Here is a 20980-nt window from a genome sequence, read left to right on the forward strand (position 1 = left end):
ACATATCCCACCCTATCCCACCCTATCACACACGTGTCACATATCACACACGTATCACATATCACACACATATCACACACGTATCACACACGTATCACACACGTATCACATATCACACACATTATCACACACATATCACACACATATCACACACATATCACACACGTGTCACATATCACACACATATCACACACATATCACACACGTATCACATATCACACACGTATCACACACGTGTCACATATCACACACGTATCACATATCACACACATATCACACACGTGTCACATATCACACACGTATCACACACGTATCACATATCACACACATATCACACACGTGTCACATATCACACACATATCACACACGTGTCACATATCACACACATATCACACACGTATCACACACATATCACACACATATCACACACATATCACACACATATCACACACACATCACACACGTATCACACACGTATCACACACGTATCACATATCACACACGTATCACACACGTATCACACATCACACACATATCACACACATATCACACACGTGTCACATATCACACACGTATCACACACGTATCACACACATATCACACACATATCACACACATATCACACACGTATCACACACGTATCACATATCACACACGTATCACACACATATCACACACGTATCACACACATATCACACACATATCACACACATATCACAAATCCCACCCTCTCCCACAGCTCCCCCCCCCGCGGTCCCTTCCCGCCCCCTCCCCTCCCGTCCCCTGTGCGCACGCGCGGTCCCGCCCCGCCCCCGCCCCGCCCCGCCCCCCCGGGCCCGCCCCCGATCCCCCTCCCGCCGGCGCTGCGGCCGCTCCGCTCCGAGGCCGCGGCGCGTCCCCGCCATGGCCGCCCGGGCCCCCCGCTCCCCGCCGGCTCCTCCCGCCGCCCGCCGGCCCCCGCCGCCCCCCGCCGCCGTCCTGCTCGCCCTGCTCCTGATCCTGGCCGGGCCGCTCGGCGGGGCCCGCGGTGAGTGAGCGGCGGCGCCGGACCCGGCCCGCACCGGGCACAACATGGCGGCGCCCCCGCCCCCGCCGTGAGGGGAACGGGGAGGACCGGGGAAGGGTCGTGAGGGGGAGCAGGGGGCGATGCGGAGGGAACCGCGAGTGAGGCGATGCGGGGGGCTGAGGGCAGCGGGGGGGAGGGGCCGGGGCCTGCCTGGGCCTGGGGCTGCCGGGCGGCTGTGGGGCAGGGGGGCGGCTGTGGGGCGGGCGAGTGGGGGGTGAGGCCGAGGGGCGATTTCAGAGGGGCTTGGGGAGGGGGGCGGAAAGGGGGTGGGAGAGGGCTGAGGGAGCTGGAGGTGTGAGGAGGCCCTGAGGAGTTTGGGGGCGGGGAGACACAGGGGTGGGTGTTTCAGGGTTGCGAGAAGGGCTGCGGCGGGGGGATCATGGCATGGGGGAGGCGAGAGGGTTGGAGGGGCCTGGAGGTGCCCCCAAGGCTGTGAGGAGGCCCCTGAGGGGTTTGGGGCGGGGACATAGGGGTGGGTGTTTCAGGCTGAAGAGAAGGGCTTGGGGGCGGGATCCATGGGGTTAGGGGTCCTGGAAGCAGGGGGGGACTCTGAAGGCAACAAGGACGTGTGCTGGAGGTTTGGAGGGCTTGAGCTTGGCCGGGGGGGGCTCTCAGGGGGCTCACGGGTGTGTGGTGTGAAGGGGTCCCTGGAGCTGGTTTGAGGCAGTCGCTTTTCCCTGCAGAGGAGATGGGGGGCTGTCGGGGAGAGGCAGCAGCAATTGGGGCTGGGGGTTGGCTCCCAGTGCCAGGGGGTCCTGCAGTGCCAGGGGATGCTCTGAAGAGGCCTATGCTCACCTTGGGAAGAGATCTGGGAGCCTTCAGCATGGTTTCAGGAGATAACGATGGGAATTGGGATTTATGGGCTTTTCACAGAGGAGGAGCTTGGGGGTCTCAGAGATGTTCTGGGCTTGTCACAGAGGAGTGTGTCAGCTCAAGGTGGGAAGTGCTGCCGTGTTGTTGTGTAAGTTCTGGAGTTTGTGGCCTCTTCCCATTGTCCTGTGGTCCATCCCAGGGGGAACTTGGCAGCTCCCCGTGCCCCAGAGATGGCAGTGTGTCTGTAACATCCAGCCCTCTGGAATTGGCAGTTCGGGCTTTTAAGGGAACCTTTCCATACCCTGAGCTTCTGGACTAGAACAACTGTAAATATTTGTCTGGAGGGAGGCGAGGGAGGAAAACCTCTTTGTGTCGGTTGTTTGTTCCGTGTCGATCCATTTCCTTTCCCTGACCCGGTTTGGCCTCTTCCAGAGGGAAGAGTGACGGGTCTCAGCTCTGGGTTTGGGAAGAGTGGGGGGCCTCTGCTCCAGGCTTGGGGCAAGTGGCAGATCTCGGCTCCAGTTTTAGGAGAAGCAAGGCTCCTGATTTGGAGTGAACTCGGCCCTTTTCCCCAGAGGAAGGGCCTGACCGAGCATCTCTCAGGGGGACAGGACAGGCAGGTGGCCATTGCCTCCAGTGTCCGAGGCTTCCCAGTGCAGTCCAGCTCTGTGGCTATCGGGGTGATCGCTGTTGTGTAACTTAGGTGCCTGTTCTGACAGGTTCCACAGTGGAATATTTTTCTCCTCCCCAACCTCTTGCCGTTTGTGTTCTGCATTCCCGACCGACCGTCGGAGGGTAATAAGTGTGTGTGTGCAGATCTGGGCTTGTTAGAGCACAGAAATGGCTTCAAACCTCACCTGGGCTGCAGGTGAGGGTTTACCTGTGAGTTCTGGGAATTTGGGAATAGAAATGTGCTTTTGGGAGGAGAGTAGCTGTGTTTTGGTGTAACCTCAGGTAAAACCCAGCCTTACAAGGGTATTTCAGCTCCTCTGTGATAACTGGCAGAGCAGGATCAGATGAGACTCGTGGCACGGCTGTTCTCAGGCTTTCACTTAGGTAAAGGCTGGCGTTTATTAAAAAAAAAAATCATAATTAATAAACAGGAAAGGACCAATTGACTGTACAAATCCCCTGGAAACTTGGCGACTCCCGGCGCCTTTGATTTTGGGCTCTATGAGTGACTATTGTTTCCGCTCAGTGTGTGCTGAACGCTTTCATTCAGTACAAGGTGTGAGCTCAGCCTGGATTTGAGGGAGTTGCACTCATGGAATGAGGTGCAGGATGGCAGGGAACAGGGAATCACCCTGGGAATTGTTCGCTGCTCGAGCAGCCATGATGCACGTTTGGTATGCCGGGGCTGCCCTCACTATTGTGCTTCATACTGGAGATTTAACAGCTGCTTATTCCGGGAAAGGATGGAAAAACATCAGAATTTCTGCAGTGCTGGGGAGCGGGGAACCTCTGCGTGTCAGTAAACAGTGCAGGCAACACGCCTCCAGCCCCTTCCTTTAAAAAAAAAGGAAAATAATCAAGAAAGGCACCTTTGCAACGATGGCTACGGAGTGTTGTAGGTTGGCTTTGCTTGAAATAAATCAAAAACCCACCCTGGGGAACAATTTTGGAGCAGCAGATTTTATTATTAAAACACCTGCTTCAAATATTTACCCAGTTAAATCAGGCAAACTCCGCTTGGTCCATAAGTTATATCCTACAACTTTCCAAGAAAGCCTTTCTCTAACTGGAAATTAAAAACAGTGTCCAACAAGCATTCTTGAACTCGTTCAGCTCCTTGGCCAGACAGCTTGGGTTGTTTTTTTCCTTTCCCCTGGATACGCTGCCAGGAGAGTGGATGCTCCGGAAATGGCTGTTGCGAAAGGAGTGAAGTCAAACGTCAGTTCTCTTTAGCAGCAAGCAAAGTTCACTGGGTGGTGACCAGGGGAACGTGTCCTGCCCTGAGCAGACCGGGCAGGAATTGCTTCTCTGTGAGGGTTTTACAGCCATGAAATGCTGGGTGGGAGCTCCTTCGTCCTCCTTATTTAAGCCCCTGGCTCTCAGCTGCCCTGTTCTTCTCTTGTGCACTCTTATTTATTTATTTTCAGCAGAAAAAGAGCCTTCCCTGCAGTTTAAATCCCCTTGATAAAGTCTCGCTGCCTTTTGTGGCCGGCTTGGAAGTACCTGTGGATTGCTGGATGTTAAACAATGTATTTCCACTCTGGAAAAGCCAATTGCCTGAGAGTAGCTAGGATGGGTCTGAAGTCTTGGAACCTTGATAAATAAACCTGGGCATCAGGTGTGCAGGATGTTCTTCCACAGCACCGGTGTGTGAGGTCTGTTGACTCCTAAGCTGGTTTCCTGACAAGTTAAAACACAAAATAGGTGTCAGACCAGAGCCCAGAGAGGGAATGGGGAGCCATGTGTCTGTGTTCTGGGTGGGAGAGCAACAGCAGAAGCATCAAGGCTTCTTCTAATTAACCTCTTAATGATGAGACTCCCATCAATTCCTTATTTACAATTCATTTAGAAGCTCTTTTGTGTTCCTTGAGTAGATGCAGGGAAAGTTCTGCACTTTAAAGGCACATTCTTCCTGCCTCTGGTTTGTTTTTTTTTTTCCATTTCGTGTGTTTTCTAGTCAGCCGTGCTGCCTTCACGTCAGGTCCAGCCTGTGCCAGGGGACTGCAGCCAGCTCAAAGAAGTTGAGACTCCTACTTCCAACTTGAAATATCCCAGGATAATGTTTAGTTTCTGGATGACTTGCTTTAAAGTGCTTTGTTTTTCATAGTGCTTTGCAGCTAATTTTAACTCCATTTCGTTTAGCAGCAGTGGGTCAGTAGATATCATAAGCACCAGCAAGAACCAAAAGAAAGATGTTTTAATCCAAAATAGGAGGAGAAATTGAAGGGGAAACAAGATGTAGGGAAGGTACTCGAGGTGGTGGTGCTGTATCTGTGGAAGGGCAGATCCATGCTCATTTCTCCAGCTCCTTAGTAAGGAAATGGGCAGTGAGAGCATCCAGAACTGGCCTAACATTTGATTTTGGAGGCCATGGGTGCAGGTGAGCTGCCTCTGGGGGCTTGGAGGAGACACTGGAGGAGTCACTTTGGACTTGAATGCCTCCTAGCAAGGGATGTCAGGATCCCAGTTGCAGACACCAAGCAGCAGAACAGTCGAGGTGAATGTGAGTGTGAAGGGCCAGCAAGATGATCGGAGGGATGGAGCACCTCTCCTAGAAGGAAAGGATGAGAAAATTGGGATTGTCCAACCTGGAGAACAGAAGCTTTGGGGTGACCTAATTGTGGCCTTCCAGTACCTGAAGGGAGTCTGCAAGAAAGATGGAGAGAGACTTATTTACAAGGAGTGCCAGGACACAGGGAATGGCTTCCCACTGACAGAGAGCGGGGTTAGATGGGATAGTGGGAAGGAATTGTTCCCTGTGATGGTGGTGAGGCCCTGGCACAGGGTGCCCAGAGAAGCTGTGGCTGCCCCTGGATTGCTGGAAGTGTCCAAGGCTAGGCTGGATGGTGCTTGGAGCATGCTGGAATAGTGGGAAGTGTCCCTGCCCATGGCAGGAGGTGGAGCAAGATGGGCTTTAAGGTCCCTCCCAACCCAAGCCATTCCAGGATTCCATGATAATATAATGGAAAGTAAATCTTTTTTCTTTAAAGCCTTCATCAGATGGCTCAGTGTGCCCTCATTGTTGCCTTTGGGAATGGGAGCTGGTTGTTTTCTTGGAGCTCTGTTCCTTTATCCAGCTGAACAAGGAGCACGCGGGGACTCCTGGACACACCTCTGCTCCCTCACCACGAGGGAATGGATATTATTCCTAACCCCCTGTGATACGGATTGTTCTTTATTTTGGCACAGCACAGAGCCAGACACTGACAGGTATTTCTTTCTTCCAGCATGTTTACACACGTCCCTCTTCATTAAAGCATCTGAAGAAGCAGCAGAGCTACAAAGCCAATTGTTTCCCATTTCTGTTGCTGCCATTATGCTGCTGCAGCATGAAACTGGTGCTCCCAGAGTGGGGCTCGTTAAGTTTGGTGCTGCACAAAGACACAATCAATTGCAGCTCCTGTTCCAGAGCCTTGGAAAAGCTCAAAGTCAGGGCAAACATTCTTCCAGCCTCAATTCAAACTGTTGAAAAAGAACAGCAGCTACAATCCCTGCAAAAAATCTGTTTATCTGGTAAATACGTGGGTGGTTATTGGCAATTTTACCAATGATCATCTTCAGGTTAATTATCCTCATACATATTGATCAGGTAGAGTTCAGCCCTGAGAAAATGGCATCTTTCTCAGGCACAGCTTGGGGAGATGCTGGAAAATGTATTCCAAAAGGTGGTTAACACCATTGCAGGAGATTTTGCTGTGAAACTTTCCCCTGTCTAGCTGCAGAGACATCTTGACACATGCAACTCCGTGTGAGAATAAATATGTGCAAAATGAGCTCAGAGAGTTGCTGGGAAAGGAGGAGAAATGTTCTTTGCCTGTCAGAGCTCAGTATTTGAGTCTCCCTGGAGCATAGAGCTTGAATCTACAGCCCCCCACCTGTTTGTTTGGATCCATTTTGGGAATACAGGTTGCTTTTAATGGGGAGGATTTGGTGGGAGAGAGCCAGCCCTTGTTTTCCTCTCTTCAGTGGTTGATGCAGGGGGTTACGGATACCTCTGTGCCCCGGGATCCTTTCAGAGGTGGGACCATAACCCAGGAACCTCATGGGGAGCAGAAGCAGCTCTTGGGCTTGAAGAAGTCAAACCCTGGGCTGGGATACGTTGAGGATCGAGGAGAGCTTGTCTTTTGGCAGTGCTGACTGACCTCTCTGGTTTTGGGGAAGAGGCCCTGCACTCGGCTGGCTGCACCCGGCCGAATCACAGCAAGGTTTGCTCCAACCTGCTCCATCTCTCCAGTGAGAACAAAGCTTCATCCACAGGATCTGCAGCTGAACGTTGGGCTTGTTCAAACAGTGTCTGAAGGGCTGGGCTGGGCTCCGAGCGGGATGTCGGTGTGGGGAGCAGATCGGGCGGGCTCTGCTCCAGCTCCGCTTGCACCTTCCACACAGACTCATCCCCGGGCGCTCTGCGAGGGGGGAACGCGCCGCCCCGGCTCTGGGAACTGCTCTTTGTTTCCCTTCACCCCATCTATTTCCTTCAGCCCAGGCGGTTTCTTTTATTAAGTAGATTATATGTTTGGCTCAATAGGAGCTTTTCTTCCCGAAGAAAAAAGAATGCTGTTGGCATGAAAAATCCCTTTATCCACTCCTGCTTTGCCCTGGCTGCTCTCAAGAGCACCTAAGAGATACCTGTGGGGGGCTCTGCTTCCCTGTCCACCTTCTGTCCCCCACCCAAGGGCAAACAACAGTTGCTTTTTCCTGGCTTCTAGTAGGTTTCTGATAGGAGAAGAGTTTTCCCTTCTGGTTAACCAAACTGGAGTTACTGGACCCGTGTGAGTTGCACTGTAATTCTCCTCTTTGCCAGGAGCTTCCCAGTGAACCCTGGTGCAGACAGGCCTTTCCTCCCTGGAACACACAGAAGGTTGGAGCGTTCCTGCCTGCAGCCTGGAGGTTCTGGCCAGCAGTACCTGGAAAGCCCCTCAAGGGTCTCTGATGAGACATGTAGAGAAGGACAGTCGTGTGCTGAAGGCTCCATTCTCTTTGTTCCAGCTGCTCTCCGACCGTGGGGATTTTTGAGGTGCAAACATTAGAATTGAAGTTAAAAAAGAGCAGTTGTCTCAGAGGGGGAACGGGGTGAGGTGAAGCCGTGGGGCATCCCCCTCCTTAGCAGGAAATTTTGGCTTTCTGCACAGAACAGATAAGGATCTCACTCTGTCTCGGGGCTGGGGCTCTGGTATCATACCTTGCAGGTAAAGTGATTTTTTTTTTTTGGTTTTTAATCCTACAAATGAGACTGAGCAGACACAACCAGCTTCTCTGCTTTCCCTCTCAAAGGCATGCTTAGTTTCAGGCCAGATACTTCACTCAGAAGTTTACAAAACCAGTTTTATTAGTGCATTGAAGTGCTTTGTTTGCTTTGGAGCTTCTGGAAGCAAAACTGCCACAGCCTAAATCTTGGGATTGAGACCTCAAAAATGAGTGCAACAGGAACAAAGTTCAGTTTTGTTGTATCTAAATCAAACTGAAAAGAACCTACACAGTGAAATGTGTGTGGGTTAAATGTTTTTAATTTGTACCTCGAGCTTTTGATAAGTAATAAGGGAGATGCTTTAAAAGACCTTTTCCTTTTAAGTAGACATGAAGGCAGGAATGTGCCCTGGCTGCTCTTTGCCATCTCAAATTTTCATAAAATCTCCTTTATCACCAACCTTTGTTCCCCCAAGTGTATATATTCTTCAGAATTGTCTTTTCTGCACTCTGCTGACCATGGGAAAACACTGATCTTGGAGCTGTTTGAGGTGAAAGTTAGTGGAGGGGTTTTTTCCTTTCATTACTGTATTTCCTCTTAAAATCTTCAGAATCTGTGGGTGTTCTGCACCCTTCTCAACACAGATCAGTCTGAGGGTCTTCCCTGTCCGTTTTCTGTCCCGTGTCCCTTTTCACTGGCCTATGCTGAGCACCTGGTAATAAGCTACATTTGCTCATGATGCTTTTTAAAGGTGTCTCACTCAACAGGTCTTCAGGTTTTAATCACAATTACAGAATCCTGGAATATCCTAAGTTGGAAGGGACCCACCAGGATCATCCAATCCAACTCCTGGTCCTGCACAGGACACCCCAACAATCCCACCCTGTGCCTGAGAGTGTTGTCCAAATGGTCCTGGAGCTCTGGCAGCCTCGGGGCTGTGACCGTGGAGCCTGTTCAGTGCCCAACCACCCTCTGGGGGAAGAACCTCTTCCTGATACCCATCCTAAACCTCTCCTGACACAGCTCCAGACGTTCCCTTGGCTCTTGTCACTGGCTTTTCACTGCAGTTTTGAATCTGTTGATTCCAAACTAACCAGCACCCACATTCAGCCCATCTGAAACAGCTCGCAACAACAGCTGGAAAAGGAGGAGCAGCTTCTAGAGAGACTTAAGTGAATAGTAATGCAATTACCCTGATTGATTTACCCAGCTCTCTGGGATAAGGGCTAATGGGTGTCTTCCTCCTAAACCAACAGTGAGTAAATCAGGACCAGCTTGTTTTTCATTAAGCTTAAGGTAACATGGCCCCACACACGAGTGTTGAGGTGACTTTGTGTGTGACTTGACACTGAGAGGATTTAGATCAGCCTGGGCAGAGTTAACTGTGGCACTTGTATCTTTTAAAACCCTTCTTCACACCCTCTCTACCTGAAAGCCCATTTCTGCAGCGGGTAGGGACATGTTTTGGATTCCCTCTGGGAAGGCTGGGAGAGCTGAGGAAAGCTGGTGAAAACCCGGCATGCTGCTAAACAAGCCCCACCCTTCTTCTTGACATTGTTGGATTCCTCTTTGTTCCCAAGGATGGCAAGGCCTGGGGATTTGCTTACAGTTTTTCAGGCAGCTTGAGAAAAGTACAATGACAGCTGGGAGGTGGAAAAATGTGGGAATCTGCCTCAGAGTTTCTCCTTCTCTTTATCCAAATAATCTTTGTGGAGAGCAGGCAAAAAGCCAGGAATTTATTTGACCCAAGGTAGTGTCTCAGATCAGGAAAGCAGTTACTAAATAAGTGGCTGATCTAGCTGGGTGTAGCACGCTTGGCTCGTGCAGTCGGTTGGGATTGGGTTTGGTTTGGCATCTGCCAGCTGCTCCTTGTCTCTGTGAGCCGGGGTGGTCGTCCCTTGCCAGCCCAGATTGGGCAGCTCCTGGAGCCTGGACAGTCAGCCCAGGTGGAATCAGGTCAGTCAGTTTGAGTAATTGCTGGTTTTGGTTTGAGTCTGACCCAAGGTTGGGCTGGGAGTGGATCTCAGTCGGATCTCGCCAGGTTTGCAGGGATGATTTGGGTCACAGCTGGTGGTGATTGCAACAGGGGCGGGCAAAGGGCTGCCTGGGCAGGCACCTCCTGGAAAGGCTCCTTTGCCTCCACACTCTGTTTCATGCCGAAATTGGGTTCTTGCAGGTCTGGAATACTGGGTATGACTTGTGCTGTTTGCAGAGCCGGTTCTTCCAGAGCTTGAGAACGGCCCTTCTGGAATGGAGAATATAAAGAAGGTTTCCTCTTGTTTGAGCTTTTGCTCTCCGTGGGTTTTAAGGAGTTGATCTTGTTTTGATTTCAGCTTTGACATGTCTGTGCTCTGACTGCAAACAAGCCAACTCCACGTGTGAGACGGACGGCGCCTGCATGGTCTCGGTCTTCAACCTGGATGGTGTCAAACACCATGTTCGGACCTGTATTCCTGAGGCAAAATTGATTCCTGCTGGGAAACCCTTCTACTGTCTGAGTTCAGAGGATCTGCGTAATACTCACTGCTGCTACTCTGATTTTTGCAACAAAATTGATTTAATGGTTCCCAGCGGTGAGTAGAGAGTCAGATAAATCATGTGTTTGAAGTGGGAGGAGAGGAGCTGTCTGTTTGGGATTGGGAATTTGGAGTTCTCGGCCCTGTTTTCACTTCTTCCCTTCAGTTGCTGCATGAACTTGAGCGCTGGGTTTATTTCCTTCATCTGTAAAGTGGAAAAAACAAACTACTTCAAACTAAAATGGGAATGCATGTGTTCCCTTTGTCTCCGAGCTGGACCTGCCTTTATGAGCTGGAGTTGCTTCCCTTCCAGGAGTCCAAATCTTTTCAGTGCTGAGCACAAGTGTGGGAACATTGCAGCAGCTTCAGAGCAAAGTGTGTGGGGAGGAAGGTGCCCGGGTTCAGAATACATGCAGGGGAAGCAGCTCTGCCTCTGAGTGAGGGTGTGGGAAACTTCTGCTTCTCATTCCTGGGACGGAGAGGGCATGTGGTGCTTCCTCATGCCTCCTACTTTCTGTTTTGGGCTGGTTTTTAGTGAGTGCTGTGAAGACTGTGGAGTAATTTTCCTTGGGAGCAGTGAGGAGGTCTCATCTGTGCTCAAAAGAACAAATAATTGTCTTAGGTACAAGTTCAGTGGTTGTTGCAGGGCAAAAGGGAAAGAGGGAGTAGGGAGGCCTGGCTGACTGGTTGAGTTCAAATGGAAGGTGAACTGCAGGCTGTTCTGGAAAATCAGCCCAGAACACATTCCTGTCTAAAGGAATGAATGCCCATAATCCCTGATCTCACAATTGCAGCTCCATCTTCATTTTGGGGTTTCAGCTTCATTTTGCCTGCCTGATGATCAGCCCCACCTTAACATCGTTGTTTGATGTGTCCCCAGGCTAAAGTTGTCCAGGCTCTGAGAGAACAGTAAAACACAAGAAGAAAGTCCTCAAAGGAATGATAATTTTCTCAAAGTGTCTGGTTTTCTCCTCCCTTTCCTCCCAAGGACACCTGAAAGACAATGAGCCCCCGTCAAGCTGGGGTCCCGTGGAGCTGGTGGCGGTGATTGCCGGGCCCGTCTTCCTCGTGTTTGTTGTAATGATCATTGTAGTCTTTGTGTTCCATCACCACCAACGAGTCTACCACAACCGCCAGCGGCTGGACATGGAAGACCCTTCTTGTGAAATGTGCCTTTCCAAGGATAAGACCTTGCAAGATCTGGTCTATGATCTCTCCACCTCCGGCTCTGGCTCAGGTATTGCAAGATGACAGGACGTGACCTATGAGAAGTTGTAGCTGGAGTTGTCTCTTTGGGCTCGTGGTTGCCACAGCTTTGCCACAGCGGTGAGGCTGCTGCCTCGGAGTCTGTTCAGGGGGTCTGTCATGAGTAACTTGAAGGGATGTTTAAATTCTGTTGTGGTAAGAGCAATAGTTAAATTCCTCCTTAACTGCAAGAGGATACCTCAAACAGCTGCATCTATTCCCAGTTTAGCCTTGGAACAGGATTTGAGTTGGAAACAGGCATTAACTGCTAACCTGTGCGTTGTTGGCTTTCAGAGGGGAATGCAGGATGTCACCTGCATCAAAGCTGCAGGACAATGGGGAAGATCCCAGCATATCAACATTTTACCGTGCAAACAGTGCATTTGCACAGCCCATTTCATCCCAGAGAGCCCTTGGGTCTCCCCAGGTGGATGATGTGCAGTGTTTGCTTCTGTAGCACTTAAAAGGAGTCCCCAGAATGGATGGAAAGTCATCGTTTAGTGGTGGCTCTGAACTAGGAAGGTAGTCGGGTTAAAGAATATAAGGCATTTTGCAGCAGATGGAAACTGCAGGAAAATCCACAGAGGAGACAGAGAATGTCACAATCTGGTATTTGACCAGGGAATAAACCTTCAGCAGCACATCTGCTGCTATATGTAAAATATTTGGGATGTCTTCTATGCATGCTGTGAGCAGGTGAGCTCCATGCTTTCTGTAAGCAATGGCAGCGATGCTGGGACTCCTTTCTTAAGAGGAATTTGGGGGGGTTTCTGCTTTTTAGCAGAAACTGACTTCATCGAGTTCCATTCTGTGCATATTGAGGCTGCAGTTCCTTTGATCTGTCGTGGAGCAGAAGTTCCCCAACTGCTCCATGCCGGATCTCTGCTTCAAAGCAAAATGCAGATGCTGCCCAAGCAGTGGCACATCCCACGCAAGAGCTGCCACCATTCCCTGGTTTGGGTCTTGCTCAGGCTCCCAGTCATTATCAGATGTAGAGCCTGCTGGGTTTGAGGACATTCTTCAGCCTCTGGGGTTTCAGGAGGTTTTCTGCTGCCACAGAGATTCATTCCTCCGATTCTTTGTCCCCAGGCTTGCCTCTGTTTGTCCAGCGGACCGTGGCTCGGACAATTGTCCTTCAGGAGATCATCGGCAAAGGCCGCTTTGGGGAGGTGTGGCGGGGCAGGTGGCGTGGAGGTGACGTGGCTGTGAAGATCTTCTCTTCACGTGAGGAGCGTTCCTGGTTCAGGGAAGCAGAGATCTACCAAACTGTGATGCTGCGGCACGAGAACATCCTGGGATTTATTGCTGCGGATAACAAAGGTAAGAAGTGCCTGAGAGCAGAGGTTTCACCACTGTGCAGCCAGTTCCAGTGCCTGACCACCCTTTCCAAGAAGTTTTCTCTAATACCCAATCTAAACCTTCCCTGGTGCGACTTTAGGCCTTTTCCTCTGTTCTTGTCGCTTGTTACCCCACCTGGCCCCATCCTCCTGTCAAGGAGTTGAACAGAGTGAGAAGGTCCCTCCTGAGCCTCCTTTTCTCCAGGCTGAGCCTCCACCTACCTCAGCTGCTCTTCAGAAGTTCTCCAGACCCTTCCCCAACTCCACTGCCCATCTTTGGTCACACTCCAGCACCTCCACATCTTTCTTGTCATGGGAGACTAAAGCTGACTAAAGTCAACTTCTCAGGGCCTCTACACTGCCCAAAACACTCCAGGATTCGAGGTGTTGCCTCACCAGTGCCTGGCACGGGGGGTCAGTCACTGCCCTGGTTCTGCTGGCCACGCTATGGCTGATATGAGCCATTTCTTACTTGCCCCTGTGGAGCTGCAGCCTTATGCAGCAGCTCTGCTCTGTCCCAAAAGCGTGTGGGATGCTCAGTGGCCATCCCTGCACTGGATCTGCCTGAGCTCCATCTCTTTCCTGTTGCAGATAATGGGACATGGACTCAGCTGTGGCTCGTCTCCGACTACCATGAGCACGGGTCTCTCTTTGACTACCTGAATCGGTACACGGTGACTATCGAGGGCATGATCAAGCTTGCCCTGTCTGCTGCCAGTGGGCTGGCCCACCTGCACATGGAGATCGTGGGCACTCAGGGTAAAACCGAAGTTGGAAAAGGCATTGGGAATTCTTGAGGGGAGGATAAAGCAGGACTGCTGAAGGGAGCTGATGTGCTGTACAGCAAACCCTGCCTGAGTCAGCCTGGCTTCATCTGGTGGTTATTGACCAGAAATAGAGCGATTGCTTTGGCTGGCTGCGAAGTGGGTTAACCTGGCGCTCGCTCCCAGGAGTTATATCACCATTTCACATCCCATCCTAAAATTGGCGCTGCCTGGGTGGGATGTGAGCACAGGCAGCAGCAGAATCACAAACTCCTGACGTCGGCGCCTGTGCTGGGATGTGGAGTTTACATCCCTCTTGAGGCCTCTGGGTGCCACTGCATCAGCGGCGCCTCCAAAACACGATTGGAGCCTTTCCCTGCTCCGTTCCTTACGAATCTAAACAGGAAAATGTGTTGCAACAGCGGGTTTAACGCCCTGAAATCCGGTGCTGCCTCTGCGCCTGTTCGACAAATGGAATTCCCCAGCTTGACCCTTGCTGCTTTTTATTTTGCTCTGCTAGGAAAACCTGGGATTGCTCACAGAGACCTGAAGTCCAAGAACATCTTGGTGAAGAAGAACGGCACATGTGCCATCGCTGACCTGGGCCTGGCCGTCCGGCACGACTCCGTCACGGACACGATTGATATCGCACCAAATCAAAGGGTCGGCACCAAACGGTAGGAAAGTGCATTTGAAGGTGTTTGAGTGTGATTGGAAATGCCTGAGCTGCTGGTTGAGCACTGGGGGAATTCTCTGAATTCAGCATTTCCCAGCATCTTGCAGGATCAGTTTTGTGCCCGAGTTGATGCCAAAGGGGTGTTCCAGGTGTCACCACGCTGGGAGGTGTGGGCCAGCCGTGTAAACCTGGCACCAGGAGCTCATGTGATATGTGACAAGCAGCTTGGCCTCGCTAAAGCCTTTGGGACCTTCTGTTGGGAGCTTGATGTAGTTTTGGGACATTTTTACCTCTTCTCCCAGCTTGCTGGCATTCTTGAGTTATTTTCTTTGCTCTCTTAGATCATGGGGCCCAGTTCTGTTTTGATGGTGTCTGTGCCAAGCAGAGCTTTTTCTGCTGGGAAGTGCTGTGTGGGGAAAGTGATCATTTACTATCTTCCAGAGAATTCCTTCTCGGAATGAACATGCTTTTCCTTTCTCTCTGCAGATACATGGCCCCAGAAGTCTTGGATGAAACCATCAACATGAAGCATTTTGATTCATTTAAATGTGCCGATATCTACGCCTTGGGCTTGGTCTACTGGGAGATTGCTCGAAGGTGCAACGCAGGAGGTAACATCCTTTGTGTGCCTGGGCCATTGGCTACACTTGCTCCAGGGTCTCCCAGCCCTGGGGTTCCTATTGATCACAACCTTGGGGTTCCTGTTGATCGGGAGTTTGGGAGGTTTGAGCGAGAACAGGGCTGTGGGAGGACGTGTCCCTGTGTGTTGTCACTGAGGGAGGTAACAGAAGTGACCCGTGACTGCTGCTAAGCCTGGCCAACGTTAGGTCAAGGGTGTTGGTGCTCCCAGTGGTGGCTGATGTTCCTTTGGATGGATTTTAAGGAAGTGGTGGTGCTGATTGGTGGGGGACTCCCCCAGATCAGTATAAATGTCTTGGCATGTGCAGCTGCAGCATCATCCCACGTGTGACAGTCCCACTGCTGTGGAGATTCAGTGACCCTGGCGCCTTGCTGGGAGGTGTTGATCCCAGCCTGCTGACTCTGTTCCAGTTTAGGCAGCTGCATTTTATTTCCCTGAATTTTTCTTGTTAACTCCAATTCCAGATTCTTCATTTCTGTTCTAAATAACTGCAAAGTGTTGACGCATCTCAGCAGTGAGTCATGGAGCCCAAACCTTATCCGTCTGCCTTTAGCAAGCACAGTGGCCACGGTCCCTGTTCCCAGGAATTTCATTTTCCCTGCTCTGCCTTTCAGGTATCCATGAGGAGTATCAGCTTCCCTACTACGACCTTGTACCCTCTGATCCTTCGATTGAGGAGATGCGGAAGGTCGTGTGTGACCAGAAATTACGGCCAAACATCCCAAACTGGTGGCAGAGCTACGAGGTAAGGTCTGCTTTCGTCTCCATGCCCCCTTTCTCTCCTGTGAGGAAAGGCTGAGAGAATTGGGATTGTCCAGCCTGGAGAACAGAAGCTTTGGGGTGACCTAATTGTGGCCTTCCAGTACCTGAAGGGAGTCTGCAAGAAAGATGGAGAGAGACTTATTTACAAGGAGTGCCAGGACACAGGGAATGGCTTCCCACTGACAGAGAGCGGGGTTAGATGGGATAGTGGGAAGGAATTGTTCCCTGTGAGGGTGGTGAGGCCCTGGCACAGGGTGCCCAGAGAAGCTGTGGCTGCCCCTGGATTGCTGGAAGTGTCCAAGGCCAGGCTGGATGGTGCTTGGAGCATGCTGGAATAGTGGAAGGTGTCCCTACCCATGGCAGTGGGATGGGATGAGAGGGGCTTTACGGTGCCTTCCAACTCAAACCATTCTGTGATTCCCCCAGGAGGTAACGTGAGCGCTGTAAGGGGCGCTCTGATTTTGGGGGGTGTGGAGGCTGTGTGAGTGCCCAGGCAGAGCAGCAGCCTGGCAGACCAGCATGGGGCCAGGGGAAGAGCAGAGCACTGACCTTCGTTGTTGTTTCTTGGCCAGGCACTACGGGTGATGGGCAAGATGATGCGAGAGTGCTGGTACGCCAACGGAGCAGCTCGGCTCACTGCCCTCCGCATCAAGAAAACCCTCTCCCAGCTCAGTGTCCAGGAAGATGTGAAAATTTAGGCTCTGAGCCTCAGCAGGAGGAAACTGCACAGGAGCTGCTGTGCTACAGTAGACATGTGATGGAGGCCTACCTCGTGTTTCAGCCCAACCTACTGCTACAACCAGACAGCGGGACCTGCAGGCTGCTAGGCAGGGGGACGGAGCCTACAGAATCGCTCTCTTCCCTGCTTGGGTATGAAACAATCTGAAACCTTTTGTGATCACCTCCTGAGAGCGTGGAGACTTGAGAGGGACTTTACCTGAGGGATCTCAGCCATGATCGTAACTCTTTGTTCCTTTAAAGGAAATCCCTGTAAAGTTCAGCGTGCGTTGAGCACCCACTGGCGGGGTCGGAGCCAAGCCCGGGTGCTCGGTGCCGGGAGTGGGAAGGGAAAGGGAAGGTTTTCTTGCCGTACTCTTGAGGATTTTTCCAGGGACTGGCACGTTAATGCAGAAAAAGCAAAACAAATGGTGCTCTCTTCCGAGAGGCTGAGCCGGAACAGTTGATCAGCTTCACAAAACCGTTTCCCCTCCTTTTCTTAAGCTTGAAAAAGTCCAACTCAGCGCCCTGGCGGCCGTCGGGGCGCACCGGTGTCTGCATGCGCGGGGTGCGCGTGTCCCTGTGCCTGGTCATCTCCTCCATAGCCGTGCGGTGTCTGCCTGTGGGTGGCTCATCTCTGTCCGTGCTTCCTGTGCATGTGCAAATCTCGAGTGTCCCGTTCGTGAGCTGTTGCGCTGGTGCTCTCCGTGCTGAGTCGTGAGCGTTGTGGAGCTTGGACGGGCTGCTGCCGAGCGGATCCCTGGCTCCCCGATGGGCGCCGCGGCCGTGCCGACTCCGCCGCCGGCTGCCAGAATGTCCCATCAGGTTGCCTCACTGCCACCCCTTCCCTTTTTTTAAGACAAAACAAATAAGGAACTGAGAATCGCTCCTGGAATCCAGGTTTTTTTTGTCTTGAGCCCCTGGGGTTTGTAATTCTTGGTAGCCGGGAGCTGAGATGTGTCGGAGATGGAGCAGGCGCTGTGGCCGGCACGTGGGGAAATGCAGGACTCGGTTCCCCTGGGAACACAGTTCCCAAGTCCACCACCCAGGCAGATTTCTAGGGGCCTGATGATGCAGCACTACAGGCTGGGGACAGAGTGGTTGGACAGCGGCCAGGCAGAGAGGGAGCTGGGGGTACTGGTCGACAGCAGGCTGGACATGAGCCAGCAGTGAGCCCAGGTGGCCAAGAAGGCCAACGGCTCCTGGCCTGGATCAGGAATAGTGTGGCCAGCAGGACCAGGGAAGTCCTTGTTCCCCTGTACTCGGCACTGGTGAGGCCACACCTCGAGTGCTGTGCCCAGTTCTGGGCCCCTCAGTTCAGGAAGGACGTGGAGACGCTCGAACGTGTCCAGGGGAGGGTGACAGGGCTGGTGAGGGGCTTGGAACACAAACCCTGTGAGGAGCGACTGAGGGAGCTGGGGCTGTTTAGCCTGGGGAAAAGGAGGCTCAGGGGAGGCCTCATCACTCTCTGCAACTCCCTGAAAGGTGGCTGTAGCCAGGGGAGGGTCGGGCTCTGCTCCCAGGCAACCACTGACAGAACGAGAGGACACAGCCTTGAGCTGCACCAGGGGAAGTTCAGGTTGGACGTCAGGAAAAAATTCCTCACTGGAAGAGTGATTGGGCACTGGAATCGTCTGCCCAGGGAGGGGTGGAGTCACCGTCCCTGGATGTGTTTGAGAAAAGCCTGGATGTGGCACTCGGTGCCGTGGTTTAGTTGATGAGGAGGTGTTAGGTTAGGGCATAGGTTGGACTTGATGCTCTCAAAGGTCTTTTCCAACCTAGTTCATTCTGTGACTCTGTGATGTGGGTGCCGGGGGTGCTCTGCACCTCGCAGAGGCGCTGGGCAGGATCTGACTGCAGGTGTGGGTTGGGAAATCAACATCCATCATTTTAATATAGGTGTATAAATATCTCCTAATGTGGAAGTGGCTGTGTCTCAGTGTGGGGTGGGGGGATCTGCATGGGTTTTCTTTTGATTCAGTGCTGAATCCAGGTGAGGGAGAGGTGGGGTGACTACAGCAAACATGGAAGTCAGGGCTGTGGCTGCCATGATGACTTTGGCAGTCAGGAAGAGCCGTGGTGTGGAAGTCAGGTCAGTGTCTGCAGCAGAGAACTCTGAAGCCATAACTTTTAACTGGAGTGGTTTTGATTATTATTTTTTTTAATTATTATTATTATTATTATTGTTTTCTGGGAGGGTCTGGATTTTAACTTTTTTGAATATTGTTAATTCTTTCTAAGAGCAGAAAAACAATCTCTAATTATTACCTCTTGACCTGTTGGTTTGTAAAGAAATCACTGCAAAAAAAAAAAAAAAAGAAAAAAAACCAAATGCACAGCTCGATTTACACTGGAACTGTTTCTACTCTGACCTTGCTCCTGCTCTCTAAGGTGAGGTTTCATCTCTGCTCCGGCCGCCAGGGTTAAGTCTTTATTTCAATCCCTCTGTTCTTGCTGTCTGTGTCCCTGTCCATGTGTCCCTCTCCCCCCGATTCCCCGTGTGTCCATGATCTTGTATAAAGTGAGGAGTGTGGTTTTTGAATCATGTTAGGGGCCGTTTTGCATCCCCCAAGGAGTTTTTGGCGGCGCGGATCTGCCGTGGGAGCGCCGGCTCGCAGAGCGGGATGGGGGTCCCCTGTCCCCCCCCGGTTTGTCCTGACTCACATCTCAGCCACAGATTCCCACCGGTCTCCAGGCACGCGTGTCCCTTAAACCTGCCTTGAGAGGCCGAGGGGGTGGCGGGCACTTGCAAGCCCTGAGGACTCCCAGGCCACTGGAACCAGGTGCCAGGGATGCCCTGGGAGCGGGGGAAAGGACGGGCAGGCCAGGAAGGGACATCACCCAGCTGTAGGTACTGCAGGCTCTCCGTTGGGTCTCCATCCCAGTGGCTGCAGGCCGGCACCCAAGGATGCCGTCGGCTCCGGAACTTGCACTGACTCGCCCCCTCCAACTGTAGCCACACATGCACCTGCCTCAGCGCTAAACCAAACAGCGGCCGGCGAGCGGGCTCGGAGCGGGTGAGAAGGGATGAGGGAAGGGCAACATCCCCACGAGCAGGATTTTAGGAAAAGCTTTGTTTCGGGAGAGATGGGGAAAACCAAGCAGGATCCGCGGCAGGAACGCTGACCATGTAGCATTTACACAGCACTTTTCATGCAAACTGGTGCCCGGGGGTGCCAGTGCTTGCCGAGCTGACGGAGCACATGGGAATTGCTGCCTGGCTCCAAAAATTGCAGCAGCTCTGGGAAAAAGCAGCATTCCAGGCAGTTCCGAGGGGAGCCCGGTGCAGGACAAGGAGGGGGTCCATCAGCGGTACGTGGCTGCAGGACAGAACTCTTGGTACTTCTCTGCCCCTTTGGTTTGTTTGGTTTTGTACATTTTCTTAGCAAAGGACTGTAAGAAAATAGCCACTTAGCCACTTTACCTCTTCAGTATGCAAATGTACATACGGTGTAAGATAGGAAATCTTTTGTTTAATATAAAACCAGGCTGTCGATTTCTGCTGTACATTATTAAAAGTTTGTTTTATTCATGTGAGTTGTTGCAGTCTCAGTTCACTGTGAGGGGTGGGAAGTGCAGGGCACAGCTCAGTCCCCCACAGAGGGATCTGGGGTGGGGAGCAGCTGGTCCCCCACAGCTAAAATAATCTCTTTAGGACTCTTGGTCAAAACATTTTCATGTTGAATATTCCCATTTTTAGTGGAGATGCAGCTTCCAACAGCCACCAAGCGCCAGCATAGTGCAGGTGAGACAAAGAGGTGGCAGGTGGGATTCAGAAGCAGGGATGAGCAGGAGGGGTTACGGAGAATACCCTGGAGATCCCCTCAGAGCGTCCCTGGGGATGTGGTGGGCACAGTGGGCATCTCCCTGGAGCGTCCCCGAGCCTCCACACGAACCCGTGGCTCCAAGGAAGGATAAATCCCGCAGCAAACTGCCCTGTGCTCCTATAAAATCCTGTTTGCTCCGAGGGCAAATGGTGCTGCAGGAACTGCCCCTGCTAATTCCTCAGTTAGAGCCTCCTGCAAACGAGCCTGTTGTGAGCGGATCAAGGGGAAAATCTGCCGAGGCCTGGGGTCCCCCCGGGCTCAGACAAGGTGGGGAGGGGGAGGCACCATCTGGGCTTGTCCTTCCTCATTTCCAGCTTTGTCTGGAGCTCCTGCTGCAGTCCCCAGGAAAATCCAGCCCCATCCTGGAAACGTGGGCAGCAGTGAGATGAGAGTATGGGGGATTTTAGAGCAAAATCTGTCTGCTCCTCTAGGAAATGGGATGAGAAACAGTCTAGGATGGCTTCAGCCGAGGAGCCAAGTCATTACCAGATTTTGGGAACAAGATGGGGTGTCGCTCTTCATTCCCAGTGGTTTGGTGCCTCAGGCTCGGGGCTGGGCTCAATCCCATCCTTTCCCCAGCACTTCCAACCCGGAGCAGTTCTGCTCCTGGAGCAAATTTGCCTCCCTGGTAACCCCAGGCCAGGCTGTGGGCGGGAGGTTTGGGTGGAACGCCAGCGGGATTGTTACAATCTTCATTTTTTTTGGCAAATTTTAAACAAACATTTGGGCAAAGCTCTCAACTCCAGCTGGAAAATTCCCG

At 52.0% G+C, this 20980-nt stretch overlaps 1 protein-coding gene across 1 annotated transcript; it reads left to right on the forward strand.

Moving 5' to 3' along the window:
• Positions 1–862: 862 nt before the first annotated feature.
• On the forward strand, positions 863–19919 carry ACVR1B (activin A receptor type 1B). Its single transcript, XM_082299087.1, has 9 exons — positions 863–1027; positions 10070–10309; positions 11241–11489; positions 12587–12817; positions 13426–13593; positions 14119–14275; positions 14761–14885; positions 15529–15659; positions 16249–19919. Exons 1-9 carry the CDS (start codon positions 904–906, stop codon positions 16372–16374), a joined length of 1551 nt encoding a protein of 516 aa, XP_082155213.1. The 5' UTR covers positions 863–903; the 3' UTR covers positions 16375–19919.
• The last annotated feature ends 1061 nt before the right edge of the window (positions 19920–20980 follow it).

Source organism: Coloeus monedula (genome assembly GCF_965178545.1).
Source record: "Coloeus monedula genome assembly, chromosome: 30".
In the NCBI taxonomy this organism is placed as follows: Eukaryota; Metazoa; Chordata; class Aves; order Passeriformes; family Corvidae; genus Coloeus; species Coloeus monedula.

Coding starts and splice junctions, on each gene's coding strand:
- ACVR1B (XM_082299087.1), top strand. CDS start 904: ATGGCCGCCCGGGCCCCCCGCTCCCCGCCGGCTCCTCCCGCCGCCCGC. Junction 10,310..11,240: donor TGATTTAATGGTTCCCAGCG/GTGAGTAGAGAG, acceptor TTTCCTCCCAAG/GACACCTGAAAGACAATGAG. Junction 12,818..13,425: donor TATTGCTGCGGATAACAAAG/GTAAGAAGTGCC, acceptor TTCCTGTTGCAG/ATAATGGGACATGGACTCAG.